This window comes from Scyliorhinus canicula, chromosome 14 (assembly GCF_902713615.1).
Source record: "Scyliorhinus canicula chromosome 14, sScyCan1.1, whole genome shotgun sequence".
In the NCBI taxonomy this organism is placed as follows: Eukaryota; Metazoa; Chordata; class Chondrichthyes; order Carcharhiniformes; family Scyliorhinidae; genus Scyliorhinus; species Scyliorhinus canicula.
In genome coordinates, this window is record NC_052159.1 from 156,731,269 (window position 1) to 156,749,750 (window position 18,482).

At 47.0% G+C, this 18,482-nt stretch overlaps 1 protein-coding gene across 1 annotated transcript in view; it reads left to right on the top strand.

The window, feature by feature from the left end:
- The window catches only part of itgbl1 (integrin, beta-like 1), a 229,780-nt gene that overhangs the window by 109,027 nt on the left and 102,271 nt on the right, over positions 1–18,482 (top strand). The window contains exons 3-5 of the mRNA XM_038818664.1: positions 1,490–1,636; positions 10,059–10,181; positions 13,942–14,082. Coding sequence (XP_038674592.1) covers positions 1,490–1,636; positions 10,059–10,181; positions 13,942–14,082 — 411 coding nt within the window. The remainder of the gene's footprint in view (positions 1–1,489; positions 1,637–10,058; positions 10,182–13,941; positions 14,083–18,482) is intronic.

Sequence of the window (18,482 nt, forward strand, 5' to 3'; positions counted from 1 at the left end):
CATATCCTCCCCGTGTGGGCGTGGGTTTCCTCCGGGTGCTCTGGTTTCCTCCCACAGTCCAAAGATGTGCAGGTTAGGTGGATTGGCCATGCTAAATTGCCCTTCATGTCCAAAATTGCCCTTAGTGTTGGGTGGGGTTACTGGGTTATGGGGATAGGGTGGAGGTGTTAATCTTGGGTAGGGTGCTCTTTCCAAGAGCCGGTGCAGACTCGATGGGCCGAATGGCCTCCTTCTGCACTGTAAATTCTATGAATACACGCCAAATATTTCATAACATTTCATATGGGCGGCACGGTAGCACAGTGGTTAGCATTGTGGCTTCACAGCGCCAGGGTTCCAGGTTTGATTCCTGCTTGGGTCACTGCGCAGAGTCTGCATGTTCTCCCCGTGTCTGCGTGGGTTTCCTCCGGGTGCTCTGGTTTCCTCGCACAAGTCCCGAAAGACGTGCTGTTAGGTGAATTGGACATTCTGAATTCTCCCTCTGTGTACCTGAACAGGCGCCGGAATGTGGTGACTGGGGGATTTTCACAGTAACTTCATTGCAGTGTTAATGTAAGCCTACTTGTGACAATAAAGATGATTATCAGTATTATTTATAATGAGTTATAGAAAATGCTTCATCATTTATATATTTATTGAAATATCATCAACTTCATATGGCAAAAATAAAATAAATATTTACCCTTTGGACACAGATGGAGCGGATGGCTCTTGCAGTCAGTGTTGTGAGCAATCAGCACACTCCTCACTTCACTCGCCCTCGCTTTGCGTGTGAGTCACTTCAGTCACACCGTGAGGGAAAAAACTACGTGGATGAAAATCACCGGAATGTGGCCACCTTGCGCGTGGGGAATGGTCAATAAAATGTCTCGTGGGGGTCGCACACAGAACCCAGATGGGCCTCATGTGGCCCCCTGATCTAATTGAATGATAGAACAGGCTCAAGGACCTGAATGTCCCAAAACGTGTGAGGACAGTGAAGACGTACCTGAATGAAGATGTTGGGCCAATCTTTGTTTTTAAAAAATTATTTCGGGGGTGTGGGTGTCGCTGGTTAGCCCAGCATTTATTGCCCATCCCTAATTGTCCTTCAGAAGGTGGTGGTGAGTTGCCTTCTTGAACCTCTGCAGTCCCTAAGGTAAGTACACCCACAGTGCTGTTAGGGAGGGAGTTCCAGGATTTTGCCCCAGCGTCAGCGAATGTCTTGTAATTGGGATCATTTTGAGAGAACAATTGCGTGAGTTTTAAATGTTTCCCTTTGCTTTAGCGGAGGCGTGAAACATGTTTATTTTTAAACAGACGAAGAAATTTCAGAGAAACACATTAATCATTGATATGCGAATATCTCAGGTCATATCTCCAAGGTCATGCAGCTCGATGCTGACTATTTATAAACTATTAGAAACGCTTTGTGAACTTTTCATTTGAAATGACTCTTGTCACCCAGGGAAAGTTTATGACCCGTTTGTTTCTCTGATGCTCCATCTAGGTCACGGCAAATGCAATTGTGGGAAATGTATCTGTGACCCCGGCTGGTCTGGGAACGCTTGTCATTATCCCAAGACTTGCAACATCCCCAGGAAGGTGGGCAATGAAATGTGCCGCAGTTCAGAGGGTCTGATATGTTCAAACGCAGGTGAGAACTTTTCATTAGTCAATAATTTATTCAAACCTTAAATGTGCTTTCACTGACCTGAAATACGCAAACCAAATGAGATGCCATTAAAATTGATACACCTCCCAGGAAGCAGTGATTCCACCTCCTTTGCAATTACAAAAATGTATGTCTTCAGGCATGAGTGGTTATTTTAATGAATCTGTTTCAAGCAGCTATATTAAACACTGCTAAGAATTTATTGTGTTGCATTGCTTCCACTTCCTGTCACACTTACTTCCACTTCCTTTCACACTTACTGTCACATCACACACAGCAAATCCCCTTGATCACTGTGGTGAATGTATTACGGCTACCATTCACCATTGTATTGCATTAAATTACATTGTACTATGTTGATGCCCTTGTGGGCTCCGCCTATGGCTCCGCCCCCTCGGGGGTGGTATATAGATCTGCAGCCTGTAGGCGGCACTCAGTACAGAGCAGTCGCAGGCAGGCTGCAGATCTAGCTGATTAAAACCACTGTTCACTTCAACTCTTCGTCTCGTGTGAATTGATGGTCGCATCACTGACCATAAGTAGCCCACAGGCAAATATACAAGTAATGCTTCAGATGTTGTACACAGTTCCTGAAAGTGGCTCCTTTGCTTCCTGTCATTCCATCCCTGTCACTTCCCCCATCAATCTTCATTGGATCACATCCGTATTGTTATACAGTAATGACAAGGGGAGTTCACAGGGAGACGTTTATTCAGCTTTACAGCGGCACACACACAGGGCCCAGTTACACATTACGGGGTCCTTACTCCTTTCTCTCGGCCAGTACAGAGGACAAGGTATTATACAAATGCTGGTTAATTCCTGGTCCAATTAGGACAAGGGAACAATCACCCCCAGCTGGATGAACCTCATGCATGTCACAAACAGGTTACTACATGTTCTAAAACAGCTTGTTCACTGATTCATTGTAACTGCTAGGTTAGCCTAACACCATTAGCACATAAAATAAAACAGAAACTGTTAACCCAGGTGAATAATAACAACTTATATTTCCCGTACCAGCCTCCCCGAACAGGCGCCGGAATGTGGCGACTAGGGGCTTTTCACAGTAACTTCATTTGAAGCCTACTTGTGACAATAAGCTATTTTCATTTCATTTCATGATATGGTACCTTTAACATAATAAAATGCCCCAAAATGCTTTAGGTGAGCATTAAAAAGCAATATTTGACACTGTGCCACCTAAGGAGATATAAGAACTTAAGAACTAGGAGCAGGAGTGGGCCACCTGTCCCCTCGAGCCTGCTCCGCCATTCAATGAGATCATGGCTGTTCTTATTGTGGACTCAGCTCCACTTACCCGCCTGCTTACCGTAACCTTTTATTCCTTTACTGTTCAAAAATCTATCTATCTTTGCCTTAAAATCATTCAACGAGCTTCATTGGGCAGCTTCAACTGCTTCATTGGGCAGGGAATTCCACAGATTCACAACCCTTAGGGTGAAGAAGTTCCTTCTCAACTCAGTCCTAAATCTACTTCTCCTTATTTTGAGGCTATGACCCTAGTTCTAGTTTCACCCACCAGTGGAAACAACCTCCCTGCATTTATCTTATCTATTTGCTTCATAATTCTGTATGTTTCTACAAGATTCCCCCTTCATTCTTTTAAATTCCAATGAAATACTCCCAATCTACTCAGTCTCTCTTCATAAACCAATCCTCTCAACTCTGGAATCAACCTAGTGAATCTCCTCTGCACCCCCTCCAGTGCCAGAGATTTTGGGCAGCCCCGGTGCCCATTGAGTCGCTGCCCGAAATCTCTGGCCCGTGATGGGCCGAAGTCCTGCCCATCTGTTGCCAGTCCCGCTGGCGTAAATTGGAGTAGGTCCCTTACTGGCGGGACCTGGCGGCGCGGACGGGCTACGGGGTTCTTGGGGGGGCGTGGGGGGATCTGGCCCCTGGAGGTGCCCCCATGGTGGCCTGGCCCGCGATCGGGGCCCACCGATCCGCGGGCGGGCCTGTGCCCTGGGTCACTCTATCCTTCCGCATCGGAGGCTGTGGTCCTCCCCCATTCCCGGTGCGGAAGCGAATCCGTCTGCGCATGGGCGGGGATGACGCCAGCACACGCTGGCACTCCCGCGCATGCGCTGACTCGCGCCGGTTGGCGTGGCGCTAAGCCCTTTCCTGCCGGCCGGGTGCCAACCACTCCGGGGCGGGCCTTTTGGAGCGGCCCGACGCCGGAGTGGTTTACGCCACTCCATCCCGCCGGGACCCCCCGCCCCGCTGGGAGGGGTGAATCCCGCCCCCAGTGTCCTCGACACACTTTACTCTGCCACTCATCTTACTGTCATCTGTGAACTTTAACACATTACACTTGGTCCCAAACTCCAAATCATTTATGTAAATTGTAAATATTTGCGATCCCAACACTGATCCCTGAGGCACGCCACTAGCCACTGATTGCCAACCAGAAAAACATCCATTTATCCCCACTCATTGCATTTTGTTAGTTAACCAATGCCCTATCCATGCTAATACATTACCCATAATTCCATGCACCTTTATCTTATATAGCAGCCTTTTGTGTGGCACCTTGTCGAATGCCTTCTGGAAATCCAAATACACCACATCCACCCCATTGTCCACCGTGCTCGTAATGTCCTCAAACAATTCCAGTAAATGAATTCAACATGACCTGCCTTTCATGAACCCATGCTGCGTCTGCCCAATGGGACAATTTCTATCAGCTGTCTCACTATTTCTTCCTCGATGATAGATTCAAGCATTTTCCCCACTACAGAAGTTAAGCTAGCCGGCCTATTGTTACCCACCTTTTGCCTATCTCCTTTTTTAAACAATGGCGTCCCATTTGCTGTTTTCCAATCTGCCGGAAACGCCCCAGATTCCAGCGAATTTTGATAAATTACCACAAACACATTTGCTATTTCCCCCGCCACCTCTTTCAGTACCCTGGGATGCATTCCATCAGGGCCAGGAGACTTGTCTACCTTTAGCCCCATTAGCTTGCCCAACACTTTCTCCTCAGTAATAATGATCGTTTTGAGATCCTCACCTGCCATAGCCTCCTTGCCATCAATTATTGGCATGCTATTTGTGTCTTCCACTGTGAAGACCAACACAAAATGCCTCGGCCATTTCCTCATTTCCCATTATTAAATCCTCTAAAGGATCAATGTTGAGCTCAGCCACTCGTTTATATGTTTGTAGAAACTTTTGCTATATTCAGGAAGATGGACTAATGCTTGGGCAGGGAGGCAGGTTTTTTGAATGTCTTTAAGGAAATGAAAGAGGTCGAGAGGGACGGAGAAGTTTAGGGAGGGAAATGCAGATCTTAGGGCTCAGGAATGGCCACCAATGTTGGAATAACTAACATCGGGCACGGCCATGTGGCCAGAATTGGGTGAGAGCAGAGATTCAGGAGGGTTGTGGGGCTGGAGGAGGTGACAGAGATAGGGAGGAGCGAGGCCAGGGAGGGTGTATTAACCCTCATGAGATCCACGGGGCACACCACAATTGATCACCCCGTGGAACCCGTAGAATATGACTCCCCCGCTCATGGGCGGAGGCTCATCAGCAATGGCGTGCACCGGGTAAGTTGTCTGCCTCCCTGATTGATGGTGAGTTGCGGCTCTGAGTTGTCCTCCTTGGGGACTGGGTGTGAAATGCCAGTCTGTGTTTGACACCTGACCGTGTACGTTGCCTGGCGGATGACCAAGGAAGCGGGGAAGAGTGGAGCAGGAGAGATAGAGCAGGCTGTCCTTTAAATATGGCACCCGGACCTTCCACCCCAAAAGGTAACAGCAGGGATGGTGCCCCCCACCACCGCAAGGTCTGACACTGCACAGTTAATGAGCTGAAAAGCGCAAGTTCGTGCATAGTCTGCCACCCCATGTCATAGCGGAATTCAAAACCACTTCCGTGCTTGTACCCCAGCTTAGTCTCCGGAATGGAACGTTCCAGCCAATTAACCAAATGTTACGATATTTAAAAGTTGAGCTATTTTTTCCCATTCATATTGCAGCCTGGAGATTTGGAAATGTTTCAGTAACCTTGTTCTACATCATCAGCGCAAAATGATTTGTTCTAACAGATCAAACAATAGTGAAAATTACTATTCATTTGACATGAGCTAATAATCACCACTAGCTAAAGAGCATCTGTGGAAGCAAACTGTTAATGTTAATTAACATTAGCTTGCTCGCTGAACCGTGACTATCGCTAGCTAGCAACACAAAGGAAAAATCATAGAATCCCTACAGTGCAGAAGGAGGCCATTCAGCCCATCGATTCTGCACCGATCCTCCAAAACAGCGCCACACCCAGGCCCACACTCCCGCTGCAACCCTGTAACCCCCATCTAACTTTTTGGGCACTAAGGGGCAATTTAGCATGGCCAATCCACCTAACCTGCACATCTTTGGACTGTGGGAGGAAACCCACCCAGAGACGGGGGAGAACGTGCAAACTCCACACAGACAGTCACCCAAGGTCAGAATCGAACCGGGGTCCCTGGCGCTGTGGGACAGCAGTGCTAACCACTATGCCACTGCTTGTTCAATAATGTTATTTAGTCTTTCCTGTCTTAAGACTACACACTCACGTTTGACTCCACCAGGGAGTCTGGATATGCAAACTTCATCACTGTTGGTCCCAATAATTAAATTAAATCCTCTGTGCGAACAAAGTGCCTGAAATTCCTCTTTCCTGCAACTTTGTGCAACTTGGCCAAATTTAGCAAAGTTTTAGACTTGAGCACAAACTGGCATTCGGAGCCAAGTGATGATTCAATTGTCTTTCACACGGATCTGAGTATTCTTATTATTTCAAAATAGACCTCAATGACAGGCGAGAGAAAACAATTCAATTATTGCTCATTAAAGATCCCATTAGTAGCAACGTAATAAAAACCCAAAATTAATATATTTACTCCAAGTTGAGTTGTTCTCCTTCGCATTGAGAAGGTTAAGGGGAGATTTAATTGAGACGTTGAAAAGCACAAATGGTTTTGATAAAGTGTTGGGCGGGAAAACTAATGGGAGGTGGTGGCATTGTGGCATTGTCACTGGGCTAGTAATCCAGAGCCCCAGGATGGCGCTCTGCGGACCTGAGTTCGATTCCCACCACGGCAGGTGGTGGAATTCAAATTCAATAAAACATCTGGAGGACAAAAACCCTCCCTTTTCTTTCCAGAAGGAAACCTGCCTTTCTAACCACTGTGCCCCTACTTGCAGTGCGACATGTCGATAAGGTGAGGTGAACCTTCTGTGGAGCACAAACACCGGTATAGACTGCTGGGGCCGAATGGCCAGCTTATGAGTTCCAAACGCTTGTATGTCATTCCGTGCCTTGTTGCCAAATCGTGGCTAATTCTCATTTGTTCAAACGTTTTCAGTTGATAGTGCCTCCACAGCAAGATTGATAATTGTTTTGACATTTATATCTGTGCTGTGATTTGTTAATTGCTTAGAGAGATATTAAACGGATTATTATTGTGGGTGCATTATGGTTCTCTGCTTCTTTTATGGTTCCACAAATGAAATTGCAACCTTAGGATTTACATCTTTCAAAGCTGTGTGTTTCTACAGTTATAATAGATGGGATTTCTCTCATTTTTCATCTGAAGGATAACGTCAGAATCAACGTGACAGCCCACTTTAATGAATAGTAAACTACTTCCTCTCAACGAAATAATCTCCAAATGCACTCAGTACTTGAATACAATTTACCAACGGGTGACAGCCCATGGTATTCAGTATTTACTACATATTAATGCATTAGGAAATAGTATTGCTGCATCTGTTCAGGGAAATCATAGAAGAGAATAATAGGACAAATAAAGAGGTTTCCCCGCTGATTATGCCTGTGCAGAGGCTTTGAAGGGGGTATCAAATTAGGCCCACATCCCCTCCTCTTTCCCCCTATCCCCGTAGGCTTTTTCCATTGTTTTTTAGGCAGTGATCTATTCCCCCTTTTGAAAGTTGCTCTCTTATTGGGCTGGACGGCTAGAGAAAGGGAGAACTCTGCAGTCCATGGCTCAAACACAAAAAGGGAATTTACCGAATAACTCGCAAGCCCGAACCACATTATTTTCAACCTCTCACTAACTCTCTTCGATGGCATAGTCTATTACAACAATTTGACAGGCAAGCTCCAGTGTTTACGCTCACACAAATGTGAGTTCCATAGAAATAACGACATTAATGAAACCTTCAAATGGCTTCACCCAAAGTTCCAGAAATTTACTTCATATGAAATCCGAGTGGCCAAGTCTTTGTTGGACCTCTGTTGGAAAGACAGGATGACAATACATTAATTAATTAAGAGCCTAGAGTGGCATGGGTCTCAGATTTTTAAGGACTATGGACTGTATGAGGAAGAGAGATGGATGAAAGAGCTTCCACGGTTTTAAGATTTCACAGAATTTCACAGAATTTACAGTACAGAAACAGACCATTTGGCCCAACATGCTCCTCATGTACCTCCTCCAACCTGACCTCAACTCATCAGCAACTTATCTTTCCTCCCTCATGTGTTTTTCCAGTTTGTAAAAATTAAATGTTATTAGCCTCAACCATCTTCGAGGTTCCAAGCTGTAGATTCTCACCACTTCCTGGGTCAGTTTCTCCTGAACTCCCTGTTGGATTTATAAGTATTTGTTTGAAAGTAAGAGTGAAAGAGCAAGGAACAAACCAATGGATCTTTATTACAACATCGCGAGGACGCAGAGAGCAGGTTGTGCAGTTAGAATTGTAAATATATATTATGAATTGTGAATCGCGTTTTACTTATTTATCTATTTTATGATGCAGTAGGCAATGAATTGCAGAAATGTACAGCATCATTTGCGACTCCTCAGATAATGAAGCAGTCCATGTCCAAATGCAGCAAGACCTGGACAATACTCAGGCTTGGGCTGACAAGTGTAAAGTAATATTTGCGTCACACAAGTGCCAGGCAATCACAGTCTCCAATAAGAGAGGATGTAACCATCACCCCTTGACATTCAATGGCATTGCCATTACTGAATCCCCCACTATCAACATCCTGGGGGTTAGCATTGACCAGAAACTGAACTGAACTAGCCATATAAATACTGTGGCTAACAGAGTAGATCAGAGACTAGGAATCCTGTGGCAAGTAATCCACCTTCTTCAAAGTCTGCCGCCCAATCTACAAGGCACAAGTGAGGAGTGTAATGGAGTACCCTCCACTTGCCTGGATGAGTGCACCTCCAACAACTCTTAAGAAGCTCAACACCATCCAGGACAAACCAGCCCCATTTGATTGGCACCACTTTCACAAACATCCTCTCCCTCCACCACCGACGAACAGTGGAAGCCATGTTTACCATCTACAAGATGCACTGCAGAAACTCACCAAGGCTCTTTCATCATCCACCTTCCAAACCCACAACCACCACATCTAGAAGTACCTGGGAACCCCACCACCTGGAGGTTCCCCTCCAAGTCACTCACCACCCTGACTTAATATATCGGCCATTCATTCACCGTCACTGGGGCAACAGCCTGGAACTGCCTCCCTAACAGCACTGTAGGTGTGCCTACACTTCATGGACTACAGCAGTTCAAGAAGGCGGCGCGCCACTAGCTTGGGCAGCACAGTGACACATTGGATGGCACTGCTGCCTCACGGTGCCAGGGACTCAGGTCCAATTCCGACCTTGGGTGACCGTCTGTGTGGAGTTTGTATGTTCTCCTTGTGTCTGTGTGGGTTTCCTCCGGTTTCCTCCCTCAGTCCAAAGAATCGATTTGATTTGATTTATTATTGTCACATGTATTAGTATACAGTGAAAAGTATTGTTTATTGCATGCTGTACAAACAACACACACCGTACATAGAGAAGAAAGGAGAGACTGCGGAATATAATGTTACAGTCATAGCCAGGGTGTAGAGAAAAGATCAACTTAATACGAGGTAGGTCCATTCAAAAGTCTGACGGCAACAGGGAAGAAGCTGTTCTTCAATCGGTTGGGAAGTGACCTCAAACTTTTGTATCTTTTTCCTGATGGAAGAAGGTGGAAGAGAGTATGTCCGGGATGCAGGGGGTCCTTGATTATGCTGGTTGCCTTTCCGAGGCAGCAGATGTACAGATGAGATGGATTGGCCAATGATAAATTTCCCCTCGTGGTCCAAGGGTTAGGTGGGGTTATGGGGGATAGGGCAGGGGAGTGGGCCTAGGTTGGGTCGGTGCAATTCGATGGGCCAAATGGCCTCCTTCAGCACCGTAGGGATTCTATGATTGCATTCTCAAGAGCAAGTAAGGAATGGGCAACGAATACTGGCCTTGCCAGCGATGCCAGCGATGCCCACATCCAATGAATGAATAAAAAAAACAGACTCTGTGCAAGCAACGTTAACAATTGTCAAATACTAAGTGATTCTTGGTTTTAACTATTTCTAGGCACGTGTCACTGTGGGAGGTGCATCTGCAACAATCGTGGGAATGACAAACTGGTTTACGGAAAGTTTTGTGAGTGTAACGATGAAGATTGCATTGACGATGAGACCGGCGAGATCTGCGGAGGTACACAATGATATATTTCATGCTGACAGTATCTGCAATCCACATACTTACAAACACTAAATTACCATCTCTAGTGATGCGATTTGTTCAAATTTTCACGTGAGAATTTATTAAACTGGTCCCACGCTTCCTGTAGTTAGGAGTTTTTTTGAAAGATTCAGAAATTGCTGAAAGAGATTCAGCTTACCGAAGAAATCTTTGAAAAATTGTGTTCCCCAACAAAGCATCACCAAACGTTAGATCCTGATGAATTGGGAAGTTAGTATCTGTGGAAATGGATTATTCTTTCTATTCAATTCCCAAAAAACTGAAGGAATTTTCCTCAAGGTTGTCTTGTTCAGAAGATTATGTGATTAAGATGAAATTGTGAATGTTTTCCAGTTTTCATCTCTTGCCACTGTTTTATTTTTTACTCAGTTAATATCTTAAATTAAAGCAAAATTCAACAAGACTTTTACTTCACTGAATATATTTCCCCACATTCTGTACCCTCTCCATTAAAGGGTGCCTACAAATACCTCCACGGCATTCCCTGCCTTTGCCCCAATCCGAAGCCCATCAATAGCTGAACCCTTGTTCTCCGGTCACCCTCCCAAGATAATTCCACTCTCTCCTGACAGGTGTCTCATCTGTCATGCTCCATAAACTCCAGCTGATCCCAGGTTCTGCTGCAGTTTCCGATCCCGAAACTCTTGCCTATCATCCCTGCTCTTACTGAGTTCGAACTGAAGTGCAACTATGATGTTATTGCTCCAACTGTCAGCTGGGTGTCAGCCGTGGGCCTGTGGCTAACACGCTCACCTCCGAAGCAGATGGTCATTGAAACTCAGCTCCAGAGAATGGGGCCAGAAACTCCGGGCTGACACTCCCAGTGCTGAATGAGTGCTGCAGCGTCGGAGGTGCTATGGTTCAGGTGAGATGTAAAACTGAAGTCCCCCTCTGCCTTCTCAGGATATAAAAGACCCCATGGCACGTTTTTGAAGAGCAGGGCAGTTCGTTCTAAGGTCCTGAATGATGTTTATTTCTCCATCAACGGCACTGAAACAGGTTATCTGGTCATTCGGCCCATTGCTGTGTGTGGGAGCTTGCTGTGTGCAAATTGGTTGCTGCCAATACAGCACAGGAACAGGCCCTTCGGTCCTCCAAGTCTGTGCTGGTCATGATACCAATCTTTGCCAAAACCCTCAGTACTTCCCAGTGCTGTATCCCTCTGTACCCATCCTATACATATATTTGTCAAGATGCCTTTTGAACGCCTTTAATGTATCTGCTTCCACAACCTCCCCTGGGAATGCGTTCCAGGCACTCACCACCCTCTGCATAAAAAACCTGCCTCGCACATCTCCTCTAAACTTTGCCCCATGGACCATAAACCTATGCCCCCTGGTGACTGACCCCTCCACCCTGGGAAAGAGTGCCTGCCCATCCACTCTATCCATGCCCCTCATAATCTTGTAGACCTCTTATCAGGTCACCCCTCAACCTCCGACCTTCTAATGAAAACAGTCCGAGTCTATTCAGCCTCTCCACCTAGCTCACACCCTCCAGGCCAGGCAACATCCTGGTAAACCTCCTCTGCACCCTCTCCAAAGCCTCCACATCCTTCTGGTAGTGTGGCGACATTTCAAGAGCGGCCTTATTAAGGTTCTGTACAACTGCAGCATGACGTGCCAGTTTTTATACTCGACGCCCCCTCCAATGATGGCAAGCATTCAGTATGCTTTCTTGACTACCTTCTCCACTTGTGTTGCCCTTTCAGCAATCTGTGGACCTGCACGCCCAGATCTCTCTGACTTTCTATATTCCTAAGAGTTTCACCATTTACAATATATTTCCCCTCTATGTTAGACCGACCATTACAACAGTGGCTACACTTACAAAAGTACTCAATTGGCTGTAAAGCACTTTGGATTAATTCTGAGATTTTGAAAGGCACTCGCGAAATGAAAGATCTCTCTTTTCTTTCTCACTGAGCTATCGACTCCCGGTCTCTCAACAGCTAAAATTTTAAATTCTCATCCTTATGTTTAAATCTTTCCGTGCTTTTTTCTGTAACCTTTTACAGCTCTCTGACTCATCTTAAATTGATTTAACTGCAGCCCCTGCGTGCTCATTGTTTCTGTCATCCATTGATGGGCAGTCAATCCACAAACTCTGAGATCAATATCTGCATCCCAGCACCAACCCCCTCCCCCCCCCCCCCCCTCCCAGCCCCACCTCATCATCAACCCTCTGGAAAAAACATCTTTGATCAAGCTTTGTGTCACCCTCCATGCCCACCAAGGATTCATTAAAGGAAATCTGTTGAATTTATTTAATGAATTTGAGACGAAAGGGCTGGAAGATCTCAGCAAGTCTGGCAGCATATGTAAGGAGAGAAAGGAGCTAACGTTTCGAGTCCGATGACTCTTTGTCAAAATGCCTGATGCCTTGGCTCCACCCAGCAATGACATTGTCTCACCAAGCTGGAATTTAATGAACTCCACCAGGGAATCTCCTTAATCAAAACAACATTCCATTAGTCCAAGCTTTTTATGATGGTTTCATTGCATCTCTGGCTTCCAAAAACGTTGTTGTCTTTCAACATAGGATTTTTCTTGAAACATGACTGCAGCAGTCAAACACACCCTAACACAGCTTTTAACCCTTACTACACCAAATACCTGTAACATAATACATCTGAAATTCCTACATTCGTCACAAGGTTCCCGAATGGAAAACCGCAGAAAGGAACCCGTGGGGCAGCACGGTAGCATGGTGGTTAGCATAAATGCTTCACAGCTCCATCGTCCCAGGTTCGATTCCCAGCTGGGTCACTGTCTGTGCGGAGTCTGCACGTCCTCCCCGTGTGTGCGTGGGTTTCCTCCGGGTGCTCTGGTTTACTCCGACAGTCCAAAGATGTGCAGGTTAGGTGGATTGGCCATGCTAAATTGCCCGTAGTGTCCTAAAAAGTAAGGTTAAGGGGGGGGGGGGTTGTTGGGTTACGGGTATAGGGTGGATACGTGGGTTTGAGTAGGGTGATCATTGCTCGGCACAACATCGAGGGCCGAAGGGCCTGTTCTGTGCTGTACTGTTCCATGTTCTATGTTCTATGTACCAAGTACCCGCCCCTCCCACCCAATATATTCTTTTAGCCAGTGATTTGGGGGGGTTTGTTTCCTTCTTGTGAAACATTTCAGGACATCTTTCAGCAAAGGAGCTATGTAAATGCAAGATGATTTTGTTGCACGATTTACTGAAGCCCTCCATTGTGCAGGATACATGTTTCGAAACTCCCTTTGCACAGTTGGGGTCCCCGAGAAAATGTTCCAAAGTTCTGCTGAATTATTGAAACTCCTTTCGGTGCAATGTTGCGGAACGAGCATTCAATTAACGTTTTCTTCTTCTGATCAGGTTAACAATCCATTTCACCTACCTTCTGAACGGGTCACCTTCCTTTGGACAGTTTTTGGGCCATTTTAAGGCTGAAGTCGGATTTATCTTTAATCAAATCGTTTTTAACCTTTTCTGCAGAATAGTCGGATGGCGTTTTGGGAATTCTCTGACATTAGAAACCCCACGTGTTTGCGCGATAATTAGGGAATTATTCTGCATGTCAAGAACAACACCCGCCTGCAAGTCTGTCGGATTACTTTGAAATGAATCGCAAAGAGTGAATTGCTGAGGAATCAGCCTGTGAAATAAAAGTTTCAGCTAAGTATTGTCGAAATGGTCTTGCCTTTAATTTTGTTGCTTCAACTGATATTTATTGTGGTTTAAGGGCACGGACAGTGTTTCTGTGGCAACTGCTACTGTACGCCTGGTTGGCATGGAGATAAATGTGAATTCCAGTGTGACATTACCCCGTGGGAGAGCAGGAGGAAATGCATGTCACCAGAGAGCAAGATCTGCAGCAACCGAGGTGCGTCTCCCCAAACAGTTCAGGTGCAAAAATAACATGTTTCTGGTAGAGTTTGGAATTTCGAGCATATTGCCTTACCCACGTCTACTCTTATTTCCCGGTATAGTGAGAGCATGAGAAATCAGCGATTACCCACTGCCCCTGCTAAAGACTTTCAATACAGTAAAAATAATATATCGAAATCTGGCAGAGCCGTTATTTTCTCATCTGTTCTTTTTTAAAAAAAAAAATTGAAGATGCTACCGGGTGGGCTGAATGCGAAAGAACGAGAGAGCGGGAGGGAGGCAGAGGGAGGGGGGGCATCTCTTCAGGGGTTGTTCTACTTGGCTACCCCGGAACGGAAGTGAAAATTGAGAATGTTACTGTGCTGGCCGCTGTGCCAGAAACCATTTCACTGTGCGTCTGAAATCCAGGATGAGGGATTTCTCCACCTCCAAAGTGCACAGTCATGTCATAATGCAAGGAAAACTGTCTGCTCTGGTCTGAGGAGGCTTGTGTTAATTTTAGGCATGTTTAAAGCTCGTGCGAAATCACCTCATTGAGGCAGTGTTCACACATATTACATACTGACATTGCCCAGCTGGGGTTTATGGCCAATTTTACTTTGATGAAAGTAAATCAAGCGCCCAAAGTGTCTTTCTTGCTTGATGCACCTGCTGGGCCAGCCAGAACATTCTTCTTCATTAGTTAAGGAAGGCGCCATCTGGAGTGAACATGTCATTGTGAACATCTGCTTCATCCCCTTGTAGCTCCCATGATTAAAAAGAAACTGCTTGAGCAGGAATATTGGACCCGTTAACGTGAATCAGAAGAATTCCTCAAACACTGGGTGCAGCAGTGTGATGAAGATCGGCTGCGATGGAGTAGGGGTGGTGGGGAGGCTCAGCTGGGGGCGTAGCTGTTAATAAGCTCCGCGCCGGTTGGTGAAGCTGAATCCGAGGCAGAGAGCTTCCCCTCATCGAGAGAGTGGGTTGGCTTTCAGTCTCGCAGCCCTCCACTGTCACACAACCCAGTGTCCCAGCTATCCCCTATCGATGTGTGCTCAAAGACAGCTGCTAACCAGTTGTGAAGAGCCAGACAGACCCAGCTCCTTTTCGCCCTCCACAGATGCTGCCTGGCCTTCTGAGTTTTTCCAGAGTTTTCTGTTTTTTAATACCCATCACTTGGTTTCCTTAACGGTAATAATGTCATTGACCCGATAAATATCAGCCGAGGATCTGTTCTCTGGGGAAGAGAAGGCTGACGGGGTGACGATAGGGGTCTTTGGAATTCTGACCGTGATAGGGTGGACGTAATGCGGCTGCTTCCACTTGTGGGGAAGGCCAAACCAGGGGTCATAAATGTAAGAGGGTCACTGATAAATCCAAGAGGGAATTCAGGGAACCCGTCTTTCCCTACTGGGTGAATTTGATAACATAGATACATTTAAGGGGACAGTAGGTAGGCGATGAGCAAGATAGGAATACAAGGAGAGGATGAGATGACGGGGGATGGGCAGAAGCCAACATCGACCAGTTGGGCTGAATGACCTGTTTCTCAGAGAATCATAGTTTTACAGCACAGGACGGCCCATTCTGTCCATGCCAGCCATCAAGCACCTATCTGTTCTAACCCCAGCACTTGGTCCATAGACTTGTCTGCTGTGGTGTTTCCTCTCTACCCTATCCATACCTCAATCAGCCCCCCTCCCCCCCCCCCCCCCCCGCTTCTCAGCCCTCTACGTACTACTCATGTTTCTGTGCTGCACGTTCTACTCCATGTCATTTCCAATTCCAATTGTATTGATTTTTATTTTGAATTATTCTGCCAATTTTTGAACTACAAATAATCCAAGCGTCTTAAATCAACGCTTGGAGACGCTAAATGTTTAAGAGCAAAGGGAGAGATCAGGAGAATGGAGGTTCCTTTCGTGTGGAGCCGGCAATAGCACAGGCTCAACGAGCTGAAATGACCTCCATCTCTGTCTAACTTCGATGGTTCGGTAATTGCAAGGATTGCCAGCATCGTGGTGATTTCGGGGAGAAGGATGGAAATTCCTTCAGTAACCCACCATCAGGTACAGAGGGGATGACTACGACCCACTCCATCATTTGGTGCTTTGCTTATTTTGACCTTGTAGAAAGGTCAGTAGCAAAGTCAATTTCCTACCTTTGGCCATGACCTCTGGATATAATTTCCATGTCGGATTTCAATCCTCTTCTTGCGTCACTGGGACGTTGTTCAGTGAGGCCGAACTTTGATTCCGATTGTACTTTGAAAATAAATGACAAACTCTCAGTCATTACAGCAGGGAAGAGACCATCTGCCCATCGAGTCCATGCCAGCCCCTGTAGGACAATCTAACGCTCTTAGATAAGGTCAGACTTGTTGGGAAGTGGGAAGCAGGGGGTGGTGAGGGTTCAGGCTGATCGGGGTGTCTCCTCCTGGGCCTGGCCAAGGTGGCCATTAACAGATTCGGACAGCTGGGCCATGGAGGGGGTCCTTTTGCCAGACTATCTGCCCCCGTTCCATGGCTATGCTCGTCCCGGGTGTCCCGAGAGGAGGCATGCGCTGGTACACTTGAGGCCTTTCTGGAGTGGGCCCTGCAGAGGTAGTGCATCATTAACCCCAAGAACCACATTTCTACTTAATTTGCTAAGTTTTCCTTAAAGTTTTTTCAAAAAATTACAGGGAGCAACTAAGGGGCTGTTAACTGGTTAATTTGCTGTTAGTTTATTTGTTTAATTAATATAAAAGCTAGAGGAAAGAACGGTTGCCTCTTGCTTGTGCCCAGTGAGCAGTGTGTGTCTCAGTAAATATGAACTGGCTGTTGTATAAAGACAACGGCGTGGTGAGCACAGTGGTTCGCACTGCTGCCTCACAGCTCCAGGGACCCGGGTTTGATTCCGACCTCAGATGACTGTCTGTGTGGAGTTTGCACTTTCTCTCCGTGTCTGTGTGGATTTTGCAGAGAGCTGAGATCTGAGCACAGTCTCCCTGATATTGTTGTCAATGGCCTGGGGTTTTGGAGCTGCTGATCTGGGCGAGTGTACAGGTTACCCGCCCAAGTGGCTGGCTGGACGCCACCCAGAGAGAGAAGGAAGGACAGAGACATTGCGGGCGAGGGGGAGGGCTGCAATCTTGGACTCCCCGTCAGACTTAAAGGCACAGGGTATGCGTGGCTGCCCCGGGTCACTGAGTATGATGGCGTGGCAACGATAAGATCGTGGGTTGTCCAAGGCTGAGAATCCACGGTGGATAGTTGGATCTCCCTTCGGTGACTCTGATAGCCACTTGTGTCCTTTCACATTCCTGTGAGTTACGCTCATCCGACCAATCGGCCGTCATCATTAATGTTTCACCTGTCTCGGCTGCCTCACAAGTCAGGTTCAGTGGAAGAATCCCTCAGTAGCAAAGTCTGAGGATCTTGGGCCAGGTAGCGTGAGGGGTAGGCGAGCGCCGCACAGCAACAACCAGATGGCTGCACTGGCGGATACAGGAGCAAGCAAGCTTCTCATGGGCGGCCATGTGCCAAAGCACATCAGGGATCCCATTGCTGTTAAAGTGGATGGAGGGACCTGCCGGACAGGACTTTTGGTGCCCCTGAGGGGGACTAGGGTAGTGGCTGTGGCTCTGGATATGATGATGTGTTAGGGACAGCAGATATTCAAAGTGGATCAGGGTGCCGGAGATGGTAATGGGCTGTCAGTCTCCCGGATTCTGAGGACATGGGGTGCTGAAGGAGGACCCGGCACCCGAAGGTGGAGAACACCCGCTCCCGGTGGCCGTGAATGTCATGGCTGCCCTCAACGTCTCTGCCACTGTGTTTCCAACGTTCGAGTGGGGCCTCTGCGGCATCTCGCAATCAGAAGCCCACAGGCACATCCAGGAGGGGCATGTCTGTGTCCAGCGTGTGATGAGGTTTTCATTCCAGGATGTCTGTCACTGTGGGTCTGATGGGCTTGCTCTGCTGGCATTGTTTGGGGAGGCCTGTCAGAGAAACTGAGTCCAGATGGGGAGAAAGAGCCACCCTGTTGGAAAGGGGTCAAAGATACAGGCACTGTATCTTTCAGGTCCGATGTTTGTTAATGTGATAATTATCCATTCCCGAACCATGGTGACCCGTGCCCTTGTGCCAGGTCTAGCTGTGTTTGCACGATGCACATCAAAGGTGAAGGCAGCCTACTGCCTTCCATGCCCTGTGGCCTGTGGTGCCTTTGGCAGGCGTCCTCCAGAGCTCCTGGACCTGGTGGGTCCAGACCAACATACGGGTGTCACTGGTGTTGCTGTGCCACCCTGTTCTGCCCACTGCCCCGAGATGTGTCGGTGTCGGGAATGGGGAATCAGAAGAACTGGAGACTGCCGGAGCCCCAGAGTAGAAGGCCCCGGGATGGGCTAAGAACGCTTCCTCCTCTCTCTGG